Source organism: Zootoca vivipara, chromosome 2 (assembly GCF_965207765.1).
Source record: "Zootoca vivipara chromosome 2, rZooViv2.hap1.1, whole genome shotgun sequence".
Classification (NCBI taxonomy): Eukaryota; Metazoa; Chordata; class Lepidosauria; order Squamata; family Lacertidae; genus Zootoca; species Zootoca vivipara.
Window position 1 is genome coordinate 122051714 of NC_142584.1, and position 20078 is coordinate 122071791.

General features: G+C 52.1%; 1 protein-coding gene across 2 annotated transcripts in view; it reads left to right on the top strand.

The window, feature by feature from the left end:
• The first annotated feature begins 12047 nt into the window (after positions 1 to 12047).
• The window catches only part of B3GALT4 (beta-1,3-galactosyltransferase 4), a 35028-nt gene continuing 26997 nt past the window's right edge, over positions 12048 to 20078 (top strand). The window contains exons 1-2 of one of the 2 annotated variants that reach the window (XM_088664188.1): positions 12048 to 14241; positions 14428 to 14536. In XM_088664188.1, coding sequence (XP_088520314.1) covers positions 12068 to 13144 — 1077 coding nt within the window. In that variant the 5' untranslated portion in view covers positions 12048 to 12067 and the 3' untranslated portion in view covers positions 13145 to 14241; positions 14428 to 14536. Of the gene's footprint in view, positions 14242 to 14427; positions 14576 to 20078 lie in introns of those variants that run through there. The other variant, XM_088664187.1, reaches the window with a different exon arrangement.

The following is a 20078-nucleotide window of genomic DNA, read 5'->3' on the forward strand; positions in this document are numbered from 1 at the left end:
GGGCCCAGGTGACCCAGTGCATGTGGTGGATCAGGCCTCTGCCCTGCCTGTAATCTAGTGACTGGATGAGATTCAAAGGAAGCAGGGACCCCAAACAGGACCCCGGAGTCTCTCCCCCCACCTGCCATTCCCTGCTCCCTGGAACGGGCATTCAGATCCAGAATACGCTGATGGTCATCCCTGCTCTTTGTTAATCTCCCCCATTGGAGGTTTTTAAGCAGAGCTGGGATGGTCATCTGGCAAGGATGCTTCAGCTGAGAGTCCTGCATCGCAAAGGGTTGGTCTAGATGACCCTTGGGGATCCCTCCCAACTCTACATTTCAAATATTCTTTGAGAATTCTGGAGCTGGAAGGGACCGAAGGGTCATCTTCCTCCAAGGAAGGAGAGAGAGAAGAGTTTGGATTTGATATCCCGCTTTATCACTCCCCTTCAGGAGTCTCAAAGCGGCTAACATTCTCCTTTCCCTTCCTCCCCCACCACAAACACCCTGTGAGGTGAGTGGGCCTGAGAGACTTAAAAAAAGTGTGACTATCCCAATGTCACCCAGCAGCTGCATGTGGAGGAGCGGAGACGCGAACCCGGTTCCCCAGATTACGAGTCTACCGCTCTTAACCACTACACCACACTGCCTCTCTTGTCAACGGCTCATCCATCAAACCATGAGGGTCAACTGGAGGCAAATACTTGCGGAAACTATTCCCTAAAGCTTCCTTAGCCCCCATTCAGTCGATGGGAACACACAGAAACGCATCCAGCTTCTGCTGGGAGGAGCAAATTGCAGTGTCTGAAGGAGGAACAATTGCCAAGCACAAGACGGAAAATTAATTCCTCTGCCCACTTCTCCATGAATTCCTTCCCTCCTCTCTCATGAATGGGCTGCTTTGCATTTCTCAGAGGGAGAGAAATAGCAGACCCTCTGTCTGGACTCATGTTCAGCTTGTGGTCCACCAAGACCCCTCTATCTTTTTCACATGTACAGTGGAACCTCGGTTTATGAACACCTCGGTTTATGAATTTTCGGTTTATGAACACTGCGGACCCATCTGGAACGGATTAATTCACTTTCCATTACTTTTAATGGGAAAGTTCGCTTCAGTTTATGAACGCTTCAGTTTATGAACAGACTTCCGGAACCAATTACACCCATGTTTCAGTTTATGAACGCTTCAGTTTAAGTACTTCACGGACCCATCTGGAACGGATTAATCCACGTTCAATTACTTTCAATGGGAAAGTTTGCTTCAGTTTATGAACGCTTCAGTTTATGAACAGACTTCCGGAACCAATTGTGTTCATAAACCGAGGTACCACTGTACTGCTAGTGAGCCAGGTGTCCTCCATCCTATATTTGTGCATCCTATTCGTCCTGCCTAAGTGCAGAACTTGACATTGATCCCTATGGAAATCCGTTCTGTTCGTTTGGGCCCAGTTCTCCAACCTGTTAAGGTCATCTTGAATCCCAAATCCATCGTCTGTGGCATTAGCTACCCTTCCCAATGTGGTGTCAACTACAAACGGGATGAGCATCCCCTCAGGTCCTTCTTCCAAGACGTTGAACAACAACAGGCCCAGGACAGCACCCTAAGGCACCCCACTGGTCACTCTTTTCCAGGAGGACGAGGCAACAGTGATGAGCATGATTTGAGTTCCATCCTCCATATAAAGGTAAAGGTAAAGGGTCCCCTGACCGTGAAGTCCAGGCGCAGACAACTCTGGGGTTCTGGTTCTCCATCTCAGCCGATAAACCCCTGACAGGGGGCACCCAACCTCCTTTCAACGGTCACATTGAGAAGTCAACAAGGAGGCTGAGCTGGATAAATAGCCCCACCCCACCCCCACCCCATGGCTGCATCACTGGCAGAACAGCCAGCCCCCTCCTCATTCTTTCCTCCAACCCAGCATCTTCCAGGGGTCTTTGTCAAGCTCCCAGCCCTCCTCCCAACCCGGCGGCTCCAGGTGCCTCAGCCTCTGAGAGCTCAGCGATGGCCCTCCGAGGGGTCAAAGAGGGGAGCCCAAGGACCCTAGAGACAGCCCAGCCCAAAAGACGCCAAGGAGGCACGTCTAGTCCTGCCCAACCTGATGCCCATTCCGGGAAACCCACAAGTGGCGGGATTCCAGCTCAAGAGCATCTCTCCCCCAGTAACAGGGATTCGGACGCATCGGGGCCTCAGACCAAGGAGGCAGAGCCGAGCCGTGGATAGACTTCTCCTCCTCCATGCATTTCCCTTCCGGTAACCCGCTTTTAAAGCCGTCCAAGGTGGCGGACATCGCTGCCTCCGGTGGCAGGGAGTTCCACAGATCAACTAGGAAGGACTTGATCTTGCAGGCTTCTGCTTCCTCCTTGGGCGCCTGCCTTCAGAGGGAGGGAGGGAGGGAGGAGCACTCCCCTCTGTGCTTTGAACTCTTGCCATGCATGCTGGCCTGGAAAGTCCCCGGCTGGGGCACAGAGTCTGCCCTGTACAGCAACACCACCTGCTGCCCTGCTTTCCTCTGAGGCAGAGAGAGGAAGAACTTCCACAGAGAGAGGAGCCTCATGAAACTGAATGCAGTCGTGGCAGGAAGCTTGCAAAAGGCCAAGGACCCCCCACCCCCACCCCCAGCAGATGCAGGAAGCTGAAGTGGCCTCAGTTGCCATGGAGACAGGAGGCAGAGGCAACTAGCAGCGCAGGGAGGGAGGGGGGGAAGCTGGGAGGGAGGGAGGAAGCAGCCGCCTCATGGAAGGAAACTCCCCACGTGGAGAAGAGGAGGCTGAGAGCAGACGGGACAGCCATCTTCCAATATCTGAAGGGCTGTCCCATGGAGGATGGAGCCAGCTATTTCCCCCCTGCTCTGAGGGCAGGGCAGAATTCGAACCCGTGGCTTCCAGTGACAAGAAAGGAGATTCCGTCTCAACTTCCTGACTGTGGGAGCCCTTCTACCATGTAAAGGAAGGTGGTGGGCTCTCCTCCCTTGGAGATTTCCGAGAAGAGGTTGGATGGCCACCTGCCATGGATGCCCGAGTGCTGATTTCTGCCTTGTGGGGGGCTGGACTGGATGACCTTTGGGGGCCCCTTCCAGCTCTACAGTTCTCTGAAGGCATTATTAAGGAGGGGGTTACATTGTTAATGAGGCCTGAGGTTGTAACCTGTGACCTCTCCTAGACACCCAGACCAGGACCTGCCTACAGCCAGGACACCTGCTGGCCCAGGTAAGTGTGCCCCAGTTGGTGGGACAGCTCCATTAAGCCTGTCTTCCCGTCCCCTCTGGGGACAGTCCTCAGGAGAGACACTTCAGGGTCTTGTCCCTCTGGAGGTGGAAGGAGGGTCGGCTAACTTTCCGGTCTAATGGGGGTGGAGTTATGATAGCCATGTTCAAATATATGAAAGGATGTCATATGGAGGAGGGAGAAAGGTTGTTTTCTGCTGCTCCAGAGAAGCGGACACGGAGCAATGGATTCAAACTACAAGAAAGAAGATTCCACCTCAACATTAGGAAGAACTTCCTGACAGTAAGAGCTGTTCGACTGTGGAATTTGCTGCCAAGGAGTGTGGTGGAGTCTCCTTCTTTGGAGGTCTTTAAGTAGAGGCTTGACAGGCATATGTCAAGAATGCTTTGATGGTGTTTCCTGCTTGGCAGGGGGTTGGACTGGGGGGCCCTTGTGGTCTCTTCCAACTCTATGATTCTATGAGTTTTAACTTGGAGGAGTGTCGTTGTGGGTGCTACTCTTACAGGGGGATATTCAAGCCATACTCATTTCTGGCAAGGAAATGAGAACTTTGGCTTCCCTCCCTTCTCCTGCTTGCCTGGATTTGACACCCCCTAGAGCGAGGCAAGTTCGGGGCTGCCTCCGACTCCCCGTAGGTGCCCTGAGGGGTGCCAATCTCTGGGCAGGGCAGGCGGGGAGAAGGGTGCTGCTCCTCCTCCTCTTGCACCCGGGTCCTGCTGCCTTTGGCTTTCGGCCTTCTTGTCTTCGCAGGCTCACCTTGAAATGGATATGGTGGACTTGCGGGTGGGGGGGAAGTGTTCAGGAAAGGGCCGCCGAAATAATCCCGGTGAGGGAGGAAGGCAGCTTTCAGCGCCAGGGACGTTTCAGTTTGCAGGAGAGGCGAGACGAGAGAAGACAAGGAAGTTTATGAAACGACGGCTGGCGTGGGAAAAGTGGAATCTACCTTGTGGGGACCCAATGAAGCTGGAAGTTGGGAGGAGCAGAGAAAATAAGGTCTTTCTTCGTGACCTGTGGAACTCCCTCCCACAAGAGGCATGGAGAGGCTGGCTCCTAGCCAGGATGGCTCAGCTCATCCTGGAGAGTAGTGACTAGTGGGGTGCCACAGGGTTCTGTCTTGGGCCCAGTCTTATTCAACATCTTTATCAATGACTTGGATGATGGGCTTGAGGGCATCCTGAGCAAGTTTGCAGATGACACCAAATTGGGAGGGGTGGCTAATACCCTAGAGGACCGGATCACACTTCAAAATGACCTTAACAGATTAGACAACTGGGCCAAAGCAAACAAGATGAATTTTAACAAGGAGAAATTTAAAGTACTACACTTGGGCAAAAAAAATGAAAGGCAAAAATACAGGATGGGAGACACCTGGCTTGAGAGCAGTACATGTGAAAAGGATCTAGGTGTCTTGGTAGACCACAAACTTGACATGAGTCAGCAGTGTGATGCAGCAGCTAAAAAAGCCAATGCAATTCTGGGCTGCATCAATAGGAGTATAGCGTCTAGATCAAGGGAAGTAATAGTACCACTGTATTCTGCTCTGGTCAGACCTCACCTGGAGTACTGTGTCCAGTTCTGGGCACCACAGTTCAAGAAGGATACTGACAAGCTGGAACGTGTCCAGAAGAGGGCAACCAAAATGGTCAAAGGCCTGGAAACGATGCCTTATGAGGAACGGCTTAGGGAGCTGGGCAGTGCAGTCTCTAGCAGGTCGGGTGCCCTGGCACTGAGGGGCGGAGATCGCTCCGGCGCCCCCGCCCTCGCAGGGTACAGCATGGTTTGCCGCGCAGCGCCCCGCCTACCAGCCCGGCACCCCAGCGCCCTGCGCCACCAGGACTCTACCTAGAGCCGGCCCTGGAGCTGGGTATGTTTAGCCTGGAGAAGAGAAGGTTAAGAGGTGATATGATAGCCATGTTCAAATATATAAAAGGATGTCTCATAGAAGAGGGTGAAAGATTGTTTTCTGCTGCTCCAGAGAAGCGGACACGGAGCAATGGATTCAAACTACAAGAAAGAAGATTCCACCTCAACATTAGGAAGAACTTCCTGACAGTAAGGGCTGTTCGACTGTGGAATTTGCTGCCAAGGAGTGTGGTGGAGTCTCCTTCTTTGGAGGTCTTTAAGCAGAGGCTTGACAGGCATATGTCAAGAATGCTTTGATGGTGTTTCCTGCTTGGCAGGGGGTTGGACTGGATGGCCCTTGTGGTCTCTTCCAACTCTAGGATTCTATTCTATGATTCTAAGAGGCATGGAGAGGCTGGCTCCTAGCCAGGATGGCTCAGCTCTGCATCCAAAGTCGGAGGCAGCCGGAAACCCCAGGAGAGGAGAGTGTTGCTCTTGTGTGAAAACCCGGCTGGCAGGTGAAAAGGAAAAATTCCGGGGTGAGAGACTACTCAACAGCCCAGCTTGTGGGGTGCAAGTCCCCCGCGGGTCCATGAGGTCAATAAAAGGAGGAAGTTCCAGTTAAGTCATTTGGAGCAAAACAGCAGTCCGTAGACCATGCTATTTATTGTGCCGCAGGTCCCCCCACAGGAGTAAGAACCCAGAACATGGGGCAACATTAACTTTCAAATCTTTCCCACCATATCCCATAATACAGTTCGCACAGCATCACTGATACACCAACCTTCCATGGTATTTGTTGGAAGCCGCCCAGAGTGGCGGGGAAAACCCGGCCAGACGGGCGGGGTCTAAATAAAAATAATAATCATAAATAATAACCACGGACATGTCACCAGAGGGGAGGGGTTGTCAGGGGTCACATAGTTCAGCCTTGCCGAACATGTCGAGACTCGTCTCTTCAGACTTCTCAAGAACCTGTCACCAACGAAGAAGAGAATTCTTTCCGTATCCTTGTCCTGGGGCAAGTCTGGGAATGAACTCTGGGGATGTTATGCTCAGCCGTGAACTCGATGGCCACCCTTGGGCACTCCCTGGGTGGGGTGTTGGCTGCATGGCCTCGTGCTTGAGTGTTTTTCCTCCCTCATGGCTTGGATTTATGGACTACTTAAAAGGAGGCTGCGTTAAGACTGGGAGTTGATATTTGATATATATCAACAACCTCAGGTATGCAGAAAAATCAACAACCTCAGGTATGCAGATGACACACAACCTTGATGGCAGAAAGTGAGGAGGAATTAAAGAACCTTTTAATGAGGGTGAAAGAGGAGAGCGCAAAATGTGGTCTGAAGCTCAACATCAAAAAAACCAAGATCATGGCCACTGGTCCCATCACCTCCTGGCAAATAGAAGGGGAAGAAATGGAGGAAGTGAGAGATTTTACTTTCCTGGGCTCCTTGATCACTGCAGATGGTGACAGCAGTCACGAAATTAAAAGACACCTGCTTCTTGGGAGAAAAGCAATGACAAACCTAGACAGCATCTTAAAAAGCAGAGACCTCCTTGCCGACAAAGGTCTGTATAGCTAAAGCTATGGTTTTCCCAGTAGTGATGTATGGAAGTGAGAGCTGGACCATAAAGAAGGCCGATCGCCGAAGAATTGATGCTTTTGAATTATGGTGCTGGAGGAGACTCTTGAGAGTCCCATGGACTGCAAGAAGATCAAACCTATCCATTCTGAAGGAAATCAGCCCAGTGTGCTCACTGGAAGGACAGATCGTGAAGCTGAGGCTCCAATACTTTGGCCACCTCATGAGAAGAGAAGAATCCTTGGAAAAGACCTTGATGTTGGGAAAGATGGAGGGCACTAGGAGAAGGGGACAACAGAGGACAAGATGGTTGGACAGTGTTCTTGAAGCTACGAACATGAGTTTGACCAAACTGTGGGAGGCAGTGGAAGACAGGAGTGCCTGGCATGCTCTGGTCCACGACTAAACGACTCAACAACAACAAGACTGGGAGTGGCCGCCGAGACCACATAACACCAGTCCTGAAAGACCTACATTGGCTCCCAGTATGTTTCGGAGCACAATTCACAGTGTTGGTGCTGACCTTTAAAGCCCTAAACGGCCTCGGTCCAGTATACCTGAAGGAGCGTCTCCTCCCCCATCGTTCTGCCCGGACACTGAGGTCCAGCAACGAGGGCCTTCTGGCGGTTCCCTCGCTGCGAGAAGCTAAGTTACAGGGAACCAGGCAGAGGGCCTTCTCGGTAGTGGCACCCACCCTGTGGAATGCCCTCCCACCAGAGGTCAAAGAGAATAACAACTACCAGACCTTTAGAAGACACCTCAAGGCAGCCCTGTTTAGGGAAGCTTTTAATGTTTGATGGATTGCTGTATGTTAGTATTTTGTTGGAAGCCGCCCAGAGTGGCTGGGGGAACCCGGCCAGATGGGCGGGGTATAGATAATAAATTATTATTATATTATTATTATTATAATGTATTTTAATCTGTATTTTAATTAATTGCTTTTTATGTTTTATTGGTGTTAGCCGCCCTGAGCCCGGTTTTGACTGGGGAGGGCGGGGTATAAATAAAAAATTATTATTATTATTATTATTATTATTATTATTATTATTATTATTATTATGGCGGGAGAGAAAAGTAAAGGAGTCCTTTCCTCTAAGGCCAAAATGACATTGGAATGAAGAGAATTGGTCAAACTACTGATTTTATTTGAATTTATAAAGATAGGTATCGTCCCTGAGCTGTCAAATCGAAAGGATACATTCAGGCATAATATTTGTCACATTGTAACAACTTTAAAGATCACCTCCCCCCCCCCCGCCCCGGGTAATTTCTGTAGCACAGGATTCCCAAAGGAGCGAGTCATGGGCACCTTGTTCCTCAATGGCTTCCAGTTGTGCCAATGTTGTGCCAATATGCCATTACCTTTATGGGCTACAGTTTAACAAATATCTGTTGCAACAGGTAAGTGTAAACTGGTTACATGTGAAAAGGATCTAGGAGTCTTGGTAGACCACAAACTTGACATGAGTCAACAGTGTGATGCAGCAGCTAAAAAGGCCAATGCAATTCTGGGCTGCATCAAGAGGAGTATAGCATCTACATCAAAGGAAGTAATAGTACCACTGTATTCTGCTCTGGTCAGACCTCACCTGGAGTACTGTGTCCAGTTCTGGGCACCACAGTTCAAGAAGGATACTGACAAGCTGGAACGTGTCCAGAGGAGGGCAACCAAAATGGTCAAAGGCCTGGAAACGATGCCTTATGAGGAACGACTTAGGGAGCTGGGTATGTTTAGCCTGGAGAAGAGAAGGTTAAGGGGTGATATGATAGCCATGTTCAAATATATGAAAGGATGTCATATGGAGGAGGGAGAAAGGTTGTTTTCTGCTGCTCCAGAGAAGCAGACACGGAGCAATGGATTCAAACTTCAATAAAGAAGATTCCACCTAAACATTAGGAAGAACTTCCTGACAGTAAGAGCTGTTCGGCAGTGGAATTTGCTGCCAAGGAGTGTGGTGGAGTCTCCTTCTTTGGAGGTCTTTAAGCAGAGGCGTGACAGCCATCTGTCAGGAATGCTTTGATGGTGTTTCCTGCTTGGCAGGGGGTTGGACTGGATGGCCCTTGTGGTCTCTTCCAACTCTAGGATTCTACGATTCTATGATTCTATTTGTATGATTTCCCATACCCTGTGCCGATCCATGACGTATCCCTGTGATTCCCCCACTCCACCCAGAGTGGCTGGGGCAACCCAGTCAGAGCGACGGGGTACAAATAATTAAATTACTAATTGCAGTAGCATTTAAAAGGGTATAGAAATAGCCTGGCTGAAAGGGAACCTTTTCACTTGGCAGCTAAAGAGAGCAGAGTCCAAGGAAAAGGGAGAAATTGGGGGTTTCGGAGTGGCTACGGAAGAGACCCATTTCTCTCTGGGAGACCCCCCTCCTCTGATATCTGGAGGGGTCGGTGGGTGGGTGGGTGGAGACCACCACCACCTGCAGGTTTCAAATAAGGGGCCTGGCCTGGCTGTGTGGCTAGTGGTTAGAGCGTCAGAGACCAGGGTTCAAATTCTAAGGCTTGGCCAGCATGCTGCCTCTCTGCTATTGTTGTGGGGAGGAAAACTTTGTACTGCCCTCCTCGAGCTCTTCGTTGGCGTAGAAATAAAATCGATAAGAGGGAAATAAGAAAAGGTGTCACATCAGCAATAAGTTTCTGGTGGTGAGAGCCGACTTTCCTTCCTTGGAGGCTTTTCGGCAGGGGTCAGGTGACCCTCTGTCTTCGATGCTGCAATGGAGATTCCTGCATTGTGGGGTGGGGGGTTGAACTGGATGACCCTTGGGTGCCCCTTCCACCTCTATGGTTCTATAACAATATGAATCATAATCGGGGGCCTCCCAAGCCCAAAAGGCCTGGGCACGACTGCAAGTGCCGTGTTGGGCCCAGCCTACCTCGCAGAGTCTCGGGGGAGGGGGAGGAGGACGTGGACGAGGGTGCAACCAGCAAATGGTTGGCCTGGAAACGATGCCTTATGAGGAACGGCTTAGGGAGCTGGGTATGTTTAGCCTGGAGAAGAGAAGGTTAAGGGGTGATATGATAGCCATGTTCAAATATATAAAAGGATGCCATATAGAGGAGGGAGAAAGGTTGTTTTCTGCTGCTCCAGAGAAGCAGACACGGAGCTATGGATTCAAAGTACAAGAAGGAAGATTCCACCTCAACATTAGGAATAACTTCCTGACAGGTGTGCATGCACACAAAAGCTCATACCAAAATAAAAACTTAGTTGGTCTTTAAGGTGCTACTGAAGGAATTTTTTTATTTAACTTCCTGACAGTAAGAGCTGTTCGGCAGTGGAATTCGCTACCAAGGAGTGTGGTGGAGTCTCCTTCCTTGGAGGTCTTTAAGCAGAGGCTTGACAGGCATATGTCAAGAATGCTTTGATGGTGTTTCCTGCTTGGCAGGGGGTTGGACTGGATGGCCCTTGTGGTCTCTTCCAACTCTATGAAATGCAGAAATAAATTTAGGAACAATGAGCAACGTGAAGGGCAGAGGCGGGTTGCTGGCGAGGGAGGGAAGAGGGAGCCCGGGAGGGGCGGGTGTTGCTGCTGCTGCTGCTGCTGCTGCTTTAACTGTCACTCAGAGATGAGTAAGAAGATTGCATTTCCTGAAGCCGGTCTTAGCAGTGCGTCTCTAAGTGTCTGTGAAGGTCAATTCTGGGTCCACGTGTCCTTCCCCAGTGGGGACAAAGGTTTCCGGGCGGGAGCGTAACACGCGGAGGGTTTGCCAAGGGTGCCTTCTTCTGCTGGGCGCGTTTCTCCAGTTCGAGCACATTCAAAGTCCACGACACCGTTGGCAGAGGCTGTTCTCCAGTCGGAGCGCACGGGGGCCAGGAGATTCCCACATTTGCCTTGGCACAGGGCGGCGGCGGCGGCTGCTGCAGCAACTGCACCCCTACGCAGCTGTCCTGGGAGCCGAAGGAACTTCCCCTTGCAGGATAGGGAAAGGTGAGACCGGGTGGGGATCGGGCCCACGGGGTGGGGGTGGGGGGCTCCAAGCAGCAGGAAGCGGCGGCGGCTGTGGGGGATTTGGGGAGGGGGCGCGGGCCGGGCTGGCATCCCATTCTGGCGCCCAGACGCCTGGGTCCTTTGTATATTATTATTATTTTGGGGGGTGGGGAGGTGGCTGGTGGCGCACAGCGCAAGGTGGGAGTTGGGGGTGCAGGCGGAGACCCCCCGCCCGTATTTCTTCCTCTTCCCTCCCCCCTCCCTTTTCATCCTTCCTCGCCCTCCTCCATCTTCGCTCGTCTCCATCTCTCCATCCTCTCGGCCTGGCGCGCCCCTCCCTCCCCGGTCTTAAGAGCAGGGATGGGCTGCGGGGAGAGGAGGGAGGGGGCTCAGGTTGCAAGGCGGGAGGGGGAGGGACAGGTGGGGCTGGGGGGGGTTGCGATTCCAAGGTGGAAGGAATTGGGGGGAGGGGGTCAAAGGGAGAACGCATCGGATGAGAAAGCCACCACAATCTGTTCTCTCTCTCTCTGCGCGTCTTGCCTCCTCCCCACCCCCCACCGGCAATGGCGTCGCTCCATAAGGCACCCGGAGGGCAGCGGGGGGATCTTTTGGCAGGCAGGGGGGCACGAGGAGATTGCAAGGTGGCAGGGGCCAAAATCTCAGGGGGTCTTGAGCTTCTCTCGTTTCTAGAAGCGCTATCAAATGTTGCACAAAATTGTCTTCATTTAACTTAGGCTCCTGATGAATAGTGGGCAGATTCATGGACATAGAGCAGCTCCCTTTCCTATGAGAAACCACTCTTTTATATATATAAAAGTAAACACCGCACTTCAAGCGTAGTCTGAGATAATGCTGCTTCCTTAACGCTGATTAAGGGTTATGAAAGGCTGATGATGCATTACAGTTTTTTAGCATTGTTTCATTTGCCTTTCTTAAAAATTTGGAACACATGGAGGGCAGGAGAGAATGTAGGAGATGTTAAAATAAGAGCAGGTCTTGATTGATGTCTGCAATATTCCTTTCTTCTTCTCTTGAGCTTGCAAAGGAGGAAGGAAACCTACTTGGTGTGAGGGCGGCGGCGGCGGCAGGATGAAGCCCCTCTGATATCCAGTCTCCTTTTCCTGCGCCTTGCAAGGTCTTCTCCTCCCTGCCCCCTTCCTTTACCCCTCCTCCCTGCCCCCTTCCTTTACCCCTTCCTTTACCCACCCTCCAACCCAGCCCTTTCCTGGGTTGGAGGGTGGGACAATTTGCAGAGACAGGGGCGTGGAGTGGGGGTGGGGGAACCCTCTGCAATTTGTGCCCCTGCGGGGGGGGGCAGCATAGAATGGGTGGGTGGGGTGCTATTACATGTGGGGCTGTGAGACTGCAAGCCGAGAGAGGCCCAAATAAAACAGGCAGGGGTCGCAGAATGAAGCTCATTCCATCTCTCCTTCTTTTCTCTCTTGCAGCGCCTCCCTCCTGAGCCTCTTGCGCTGCTGCGCCCCTCAACAGGATGCCTCTGCCCCCCTCGCCCCTCCCCCGCCGCCTCCTCCGTGGGTGGGCCCCGCTGCTGCTGTGTGGGGCGTCGGCCCTTTCGCTGGGGGTCCTCTTCCTGGCCGGTGGGGGGCATGAGGCGCTGCTGTCGCGCTCGCTGCCCTACCTGCTTCCTTCCAGCAGGGGGCGCCCTTTCTCCTCCTCCTCCTCCAGCTGCGCCCCCCTCCTGCCCTCACCCGAGGCCTTCCTGCTGGCGCCCGTGGGGAACCCCTGCGCCCTCCGCTCGCCCTTCCTTCTGGTCCTGGTGCCCAGTGCGCCAGACCACGCCGCCCAGCGCCAGGCCGTGCGGGAGACCTGGGGAGGGGTGCTGTGGGCCGACGGGCGCCCCACAAGGACCCTCTTCGCCCTGGGGGTGCCCTCCGAGCCCTCCCAGCAGGCCGCCCTGGAGCGGGAGGCGGCACAGCACGGAGACCTCATCCAGGGGCGCTTCCTGGACACTTACGCCAACCTGACGCTCAAGACGCTGGCACTCCTTGGCTGGGCGGCCACATGCTGCCCGGGCGCCTCCTTCGTGGTCAAGGCTGACGACGACGTCTTCCTCAACCTGCCTGCCCTGGCGCGCCACCTGGGTGCCCTGCCCAGCCCCCCGCCGCCCTACCTTGGCCGCATCCACTGGTGGGTGCGCCCCAACCGCGACCCTCGAAGCCGCCACCACCTCCCTGCCCCACTCTACCCAGACGACACCTTCCCCCCCTACTGCAGCGGCACCGCTTACGTTCTCTCGGGGGAAGCCGTGCCAGCCCTGCTGGGGGCAGCGCGCCATGTCCCCCTGGTGCCCCTGGAGGACGTCTTTGTGGGGCTGTGTGCCCGCCAGGCCGGCCTGACCCCCCAGCACCTGCCCCACATGGCCGGCTCGCAGCACTTCCCGCCAGACACCTGCTGCTACAGGGAGGTCTTGTTCAGCGTCCATGGCGTGGCGCCCGCTGCGATGATGGCCGTTTGGGAGGAGGTTGGCACCCACGAGAGGGCATGCAGCGCCTGGCAGAGGGCCCTGGGGCTTGTCCGCTGCAAGGCCCTTGCGTGGCTGGCAGCGTGAGGAACGCCAGACCCGCAGGAAGGCAATCCGCGCCCACTGGGCTCTGCCAGAGAAGCGCCAGCCAAGCCTCAGAAGCTTGGCCACCAGGAGCAGCGCCCGCCAAGCTCATATTACTGTGAGCTGAAGGGGCAACTGGTTTTGCAGCATCAGAGGTGGGGACCCCAAGGGGTCATCTAGCCCCACCCTCTGTCTTCGACGCAGCAACTGATTTATTAAGCAACGTACAAAGTCAGCAGCCATTCTCCAAGGACATGCCCAGGTGCAGCAAGAAGCAGACAGAATTGGACAATGAGATGGGACCCTCAAGGGTCATCCAGCCTGCAACGCTGGAATCTTAGCCAAGACTCCTTTTGCAGCAGGACTTCTGCCATTGGATTTGGGGACCTGGGACATTCCACCACCTTCCCTGGATGCTTTTCAGTTTCAAAACAACAGACATGTTACTAGCCCTCATGGATTTGGAAGCAATATCCGAAAAACATGGGTTTTGGGGGGGCAGCCTGGGCTGTGGGCGTCACCCTCATGGCGGAGGTGTCAGGGTGGGGATCGGATGCCCACCAGCCCCAGCGGTTGTCTTCACTGACGGGCAGCCGCTTTCTCTAGGCTCCGTCAGAGGAGGGCCATTCCTTCTCAGCCTTATTATCCTCCATCAATTCACCTGCTATGGCATGCTCTGGTCCATGGGGTCACAAAGAGTCGGACACGACTAAACAACAATTCACCTGCTCGTCTTTGCAAGCCAGCCATCGCTGCCTCCAGTGGGAGGGAGTTCCATAGGAAAAGTGCCTGCTGGATCAGGCCAGCGGGGACCCATCCAGCCCACCCTCAGAGAGAGAGAGACATATTATGGGAAGCCCATATGAAAGGCTGGCGATGGCCTTGATATGGAAAATTGCCCCTAAAATGCGCAGCCTTTTAGGAAGGACAGACGCGGGTCGGAAGCTCCAAAATTGGCACTAAGTTCAGCTCCGCCGGGAAATGACAGAGACCACACGATCCTGTCAGGAAAAACAAACTGATCCTTTTATTACAGAAAAGAAAGAACTACAGCTGTAGGGTCCCTGCCTCAAAGAATGTAGGAAGGACCCCGGGAAATGGTGAGGCTCCCTCTTATACCCTCCTGTCCCCACGTGAAAATCCTTTTACTGGGAGGGAGGGGAAGGACAAGGAGGATGGGTGGTGATGGGATTAACTGGGTGCAGAGACGACTATTTCTTCATATGGTGAAATGTCCATTGTTCTCCTCCGTTGCTGAAGGGTTTCCCTTTGTTTGATCGGTCTAGATGGGAGTTGAGGTGGGGCCGTTCCTGGCGATTGCCGAGGAGTTGGGGTCCATCCGGCAGGTGTTTCCCCCCAGGTCACGCAAAGATGATCCCTGGGATTATGCAAAAGGTGACACTTCTGGAGGTTTGAATAAACTGTCCCAGTTAATCCATCTTTGTCCATGGGCGTCTTTTGAATCAGGGTGGCGATGGGGCAAGGTTCAGGTGGGCTGGGGTCACGCACGGTTCATGCAGCATTTCCTTTTACAGGAGACATCTCCAATACAGAGAATTCTATGCAAAAGGTAGTAGTCCTGATATATAAAGGTTCCGAGACATAAATCAGCAATTCTAATACAGAGAGAATCTAGCATAACTTAAGGCAAAAGGTTCTGTGGTGATAATCTAAAGGAGTCTGGGGTGGAGGGGAAGGTGGAGAAGGGAAATGTGTGAGTTTATGCTAACTGTTGTGCATATGCAGATCCTTAAGCCTTCCTTCAGGGAGGGTCTCGTCCAAGCAGGAGGGGTGAAGGTCTTTGAAGCAGAGCGGAGACTGGGAAGATGGCATTGAACAGGATTCTGGGTAGTTGCAGCTGTCAAATTCTGTCACCCCTCTCTGTTCATTGATAATGGTGTCCTGCTCCCCCTCCCATATAATTTTTATAACAGCCTCATAACTCTTCCCAGTTTGACGGCCACCAACAACTGCTCTTCTAAGAGCACATTGTGTCGTCTTTCCTCCTCAGCATTCTGTTAAAACTCACCTGAAAGCTCAGGGTCAATTAAGCAAGGGCATTTGATCCCTCTTCAAATATCTCAAGGTCTGACTCTGACACAGGGAGCAAGCCTCTTCTCTCCTGCTCCGGAGGGTAGGACTCGAACCCATGGCTTCAAGTTACATGAACTCAACATACAGGGAAAAAACCATTCTGACAGCAAGAGCTGTTCTCACAGTGGAAAGGTCTCCCTTAGGAGGTTGTGGGCTCACTTTTTTGGAGGTTTTTAAGCAGAGGTCTGTCGTGGATGATTTGGCTTTGATTCCTGCATTGCAGAGGGCTGGACTAGATGACCCTGGGGGGTCCCTTCCAACTCTACGATTCCCTGAATAGCAGCACCTATCTGCTTCTCAGCTTGTTAATTCTCATGGAAGCAGTCAGGCTGAACTTAGTTTTTCGCACACAAGTTTCCCGTTTGGCTTTATTTGTCTAAGGGCCTCACGCGTTCTCCAAGATTTCTCAAAGATAATAGACAAAGGTTACATCTGCAAGCTCCTTTAGTCCCCTTGGGTGCAGCCCATCAGGCCCTGGAGATCTGAACTCCTTCAAAGTAGCGCCGTGTTTATCTCTATTCCTATCTTGGGCTGCAATAACAATACCTTTATTGTCAATGTAAAACCTGTGTACAATGAAATTAACAAGCCTCCCTCCCTCCCCACCCACACTCAACCGCATTGCACTCTGTGTGCTTGTTGCACAACCATTCAGCAGCCTAACAGCCCATGTGTAAACAAAATAAAAAAAAATCCTTCCAGCAGCACCTAAGAGACCAACGAGGTTTGTCATAGGTATGAGCTTTCGCGTGCATGCACACTTCTTCACATACACTGAAAGAGAAGTCACCAGACCCTTATGTATAGTCAGAGGGTGGGTGGGTGATAGGAGTGGTAAACCTGTGGATGACTGTTAACGACTGCAATTGGTCTTGCAGGAAAAAGCAAGGGGTGAGATGACTAAAAATAGCTCTATCATGTATAATGAGTTAAGAATCCAATGAGACCTGGTCTGAATAAAGACATTGGATTCTTATCTAATTATACATGATAAAGCTTGTTGTTGTTGTTTAGTCATTTACTCGTGTCCGACTCTTCGTGACCCCATGGACCATAGCACGCCAGGCACTCCTGTCTTGCACTGCCTCCCGCAGTTTGGTCAAACTCAGGTTTGTAGCTTCGTGTTTAATGTTTAATGGATTATTGTGTTGTATTTTTCTGTTGGAAGCCGCCCAGAGTGGCTGGGGAGACCCGGCCAGATGGGCGGGGTATAGATAATAAATTATTATTATATTATTATAATAATGTATTTTAATCTGTATTTTAATTAATTGCTTTTTATGTTTTATTGGTGTTAGCCGCCCTGAGCCCGGTTTTGACTGGGGAGGGCGGGGTATAAATAAATTATTATTATTATTATTATTATTATTATTATTATTAGAACACTGTCCAACCATCTCACCCTCTGCTGTCCCCTTTTCCTTGTGCCCTCCATCTTTCCCAGCCTCAGGGTCTATTCCAGGGAGTCTTCTCTTCTCATGAGGTGGCCAAAGTATTGGAGCCTCAGCTTCAGGATCTGTCCTTCCAGTGAGCACTCAGGGCTGATTTCCTTCAGAATGGATAGGTTTGATTTTCTTGCAGTCCATGGGACTCCCAAGAGTCTCCTCCAGCACCATAATTCAAAAGCATCAAAAGCATTTTATGATAAAGCTATTTTTAGCCATCTCACCCCTTGCTTTTTCCTGTAAGACCAATTGCAGTCGTTAACAGTCGTTCACAGGTTCACCACTCCTATCAGCCAATCACCCATTCCCACCCCCCTTCTGAGTAATACCCCTCCCCACCCTCTGACTATACATAAGGGTCTGGTGACCTCTGTTCCATGTATCGGAAGAAGTGTGCATGCACACGAAAGCTCCTACCTATGACCAAAAAAATAATAATAAAATAAAAATTTATTAAAAAACTGCGTCAGACCAACACGGCTACCTATCTGTAACATACCTATGACAAACTACTGGAAGGATTTTTTTATTTTGTTTTGAATACCTTTATTGTCAATGTAAAACCTGTGTACAATGAACTTAACCGAGCCTCCCTCCCCACCCACATTGCACTCTGTGTCCTTGTTGCACAACACACCAATCCCAAAAGTCTTATTGGTATGGCTGATTATTCTTTTATATTTCCTGCCGGAGGGTAGAAGATTAAAGAGGTGCTGGCCGGGGTGTGAATCGCCCGATAATTTTTCTCGCTCTCTTAAGGCAACGATCCCTTGCGATGTCATCTAGCGCAGCGTTTATCAACCGGTGTTCCGCGGCACAGTAGTGTGCCGCGAGACACCGGCTGGTGTGCCGCGACGTGCGGCGAGGAAAAGGGCGCTTTGCATTGCTGACGGACTTCCGGCGAGGCAAGATGGCGCGCGGCACGGCAGCGCGAAGCTCCAGAGAGCGACCAGCGTGCCCGTGCCGCCAGCCTAGCCTCCGGAACCGCCGCCGTGAACCCGGCGGATCGACCGGGGAACCGCTGGAGGCCCCCCCCCCGCGACCCCACCGGAGCGACACCGAAAGCGCCCGGCTGGAGGATCGACAGACCCCTGGGCTCCGCGGCAGCCGTGTGGGCGTCGGAATCGCCCGGCGGATCAAGCGGGGAGCCGCTAAAGTCCCCCAGCGAGCCCGCCTGTGGCCGGGAAAAGCTCCGAAGCCCGGGACCTCCCACCACGTGAGGGCCCTGCCTCGTCGCCGCAGCCGTCGCCACCCCAGCCGCCCCAGGAGAAGAGGAAAAGGAGGGAGGCCCCCCCTAGGTGAAGGAAAAAGGGAAAGATAGGGAGGCGAGGGCCCCTCGCCACCCCCCAACCCATGGTGTGCTGCGGGATTTTTTTTCATTGAACAAGTGTGCCGTGGCCCCAAAAAGGTTGAGAAACACTGATCTAGCGGACTCAGGGAACAGCCCATATTATCATGCGCTGTGTTTGCCACCCTCTGTAAATACTTTCTGTCCATGGCTGTCACGAGTTGTTGCTCACCTGAGGTTGTACTTACCTAATTTTAAGAGCTGCTAAGGAATCATAGAATCCTAGAGTTGGAAGAGACCACAAGGGCCATCCAGTCCAACCCCCTGCCAAGCAGGAAACACCATCAAAGCATTCTTGACATATGGCTGTCAAGCCTCCGCTTAAAGACCTTCAAAGAAGGAGACTCCACCACACTCCTTGGTAGCAAATTCCACTGCCGAACAGCTCTTACTGTCAGGAAGTTCTTCCTAATGTTTAGGTGAAATCGTCTTTCTTGAAGTTTGAATCCATTGCTCCGTGTCCGCTTCTCTGGAGCAGCAGAAAACAATCTTTCTCCCTCCTCTATATGACATCCTTTCACATATTTGAACATGGCTATCATATCACCCCTTAACCTTCTCTTCTCCAGGCTAAACATACCCAGCTCCCTAAGCCGTTCCTCATAAGGCATCGTTTCCAGGCCTTTGACCATTTTGGTTGCCCTCTTCTGGACACATTCCAGCTTGTCAGTATCCTTCTTGAACTGTGGTGCCCAGAACTGGACACAGTACTCCAGGTGAGGTCTGACCAGAGCAGAATACAGTGGTACTATTACTTCCCTAGATCTAGATGCTATACTCCTCTTGATGCAGCCCAGAATTGCATTGGCTTTTTGAGCTGCTGCATCACACTGCTGACTCATGTCAAGTTTGTGGTCTACCAAGACTCCTAGGTCCTTTTCACATGTACTGCTCTCAAGCCAGGGGTCTCCCATCCTGTATTTGTGCCTTTCATTTTTTTTTGCCCAAGTGTAGTACATTACATTTCTCCTTGTTAAAATTCTGCTAAGGAACAGGTGACCGTTCTTATTTCCTCATATGTAAAACCATAGAATTTAAAGAGGCTGTACGTTATTTCCCCCACAACTGTATATATATTTGGGGGGGGGGCAAAATCCTCTAAGCGCTTAGGGCAGACACCCCCAACTTTCAGCCCTCCAGATGTTTTGGACTACAATTCCCATCATCCCCGACCACTGGTCCTGTTAGCTAGGGATCATGGGAGTTGTAGGCCAAAACATCTGGAGGGCTGCAGTTTGGGGATGCCTGGTTTAGGGCCTCACAAGGTCTTTATCCGGTGCTCCCCATAAACAGGATTCGAACCCAAGATCCTTCTCCCCAAAGCCGTCCTGTGGCAGGGAGTTCCACAGTTTAACTCTGCATTGTGTGAATGTCCTTGTAAAAATATCTGCCCTGGGTCTTCCTTGGATGCCCACCATCTAGCGTCTGGCAAGAGAGGGAAACAACAGATTTCTCCCTCCGCTTTCCCCAGGCCAGGCAGAACTTTATATAAACTGCAATCACATCACCCCCTTCTCCGAACTGAAAAAGCCCCCAGCGCCACAGCCTTCCCTTGCAGGGGAGTCGCTTCTCCCCCTGGACCGTTTGGGAAGATTCGGGGCATGTAAAATCCCTTCTTCCTGCAGCGGAAACTGTGGAACTCCCTCCCACAGGATGGCTTCAATAAACGCGGCCAACTGGGGTGGTTTTACGAGCAGCATCACGCCAATTTGTGGAGGAGGAAAAGGTGACCAATGGCTACCAATACTAGCCACAACCCTCATTGGTAGAAACCGCAGGAGGGGAGAGAGCTCTTGGGTTCAAATCCTGATTGCAGGTTTCCCAATAGGGACATCAGGCTATGAGGATTCCCCCCCCTTTCGGCCTGGTCCAGCAGGTTCTTTTCATGTCCATGTGGAGCCTCCAGGTGGAGGGGCAGTCTACCTTGATCCCAAGGATATTAGGTGCCTGTGTGAAGACCGGACACTGGACTAGGTGGGTCCCTGGCCTGATCCAGCAGATACTCTCCTTACGTTCCGATAGCTGGCAGCTGCTCAGAACGGCAGGGTTG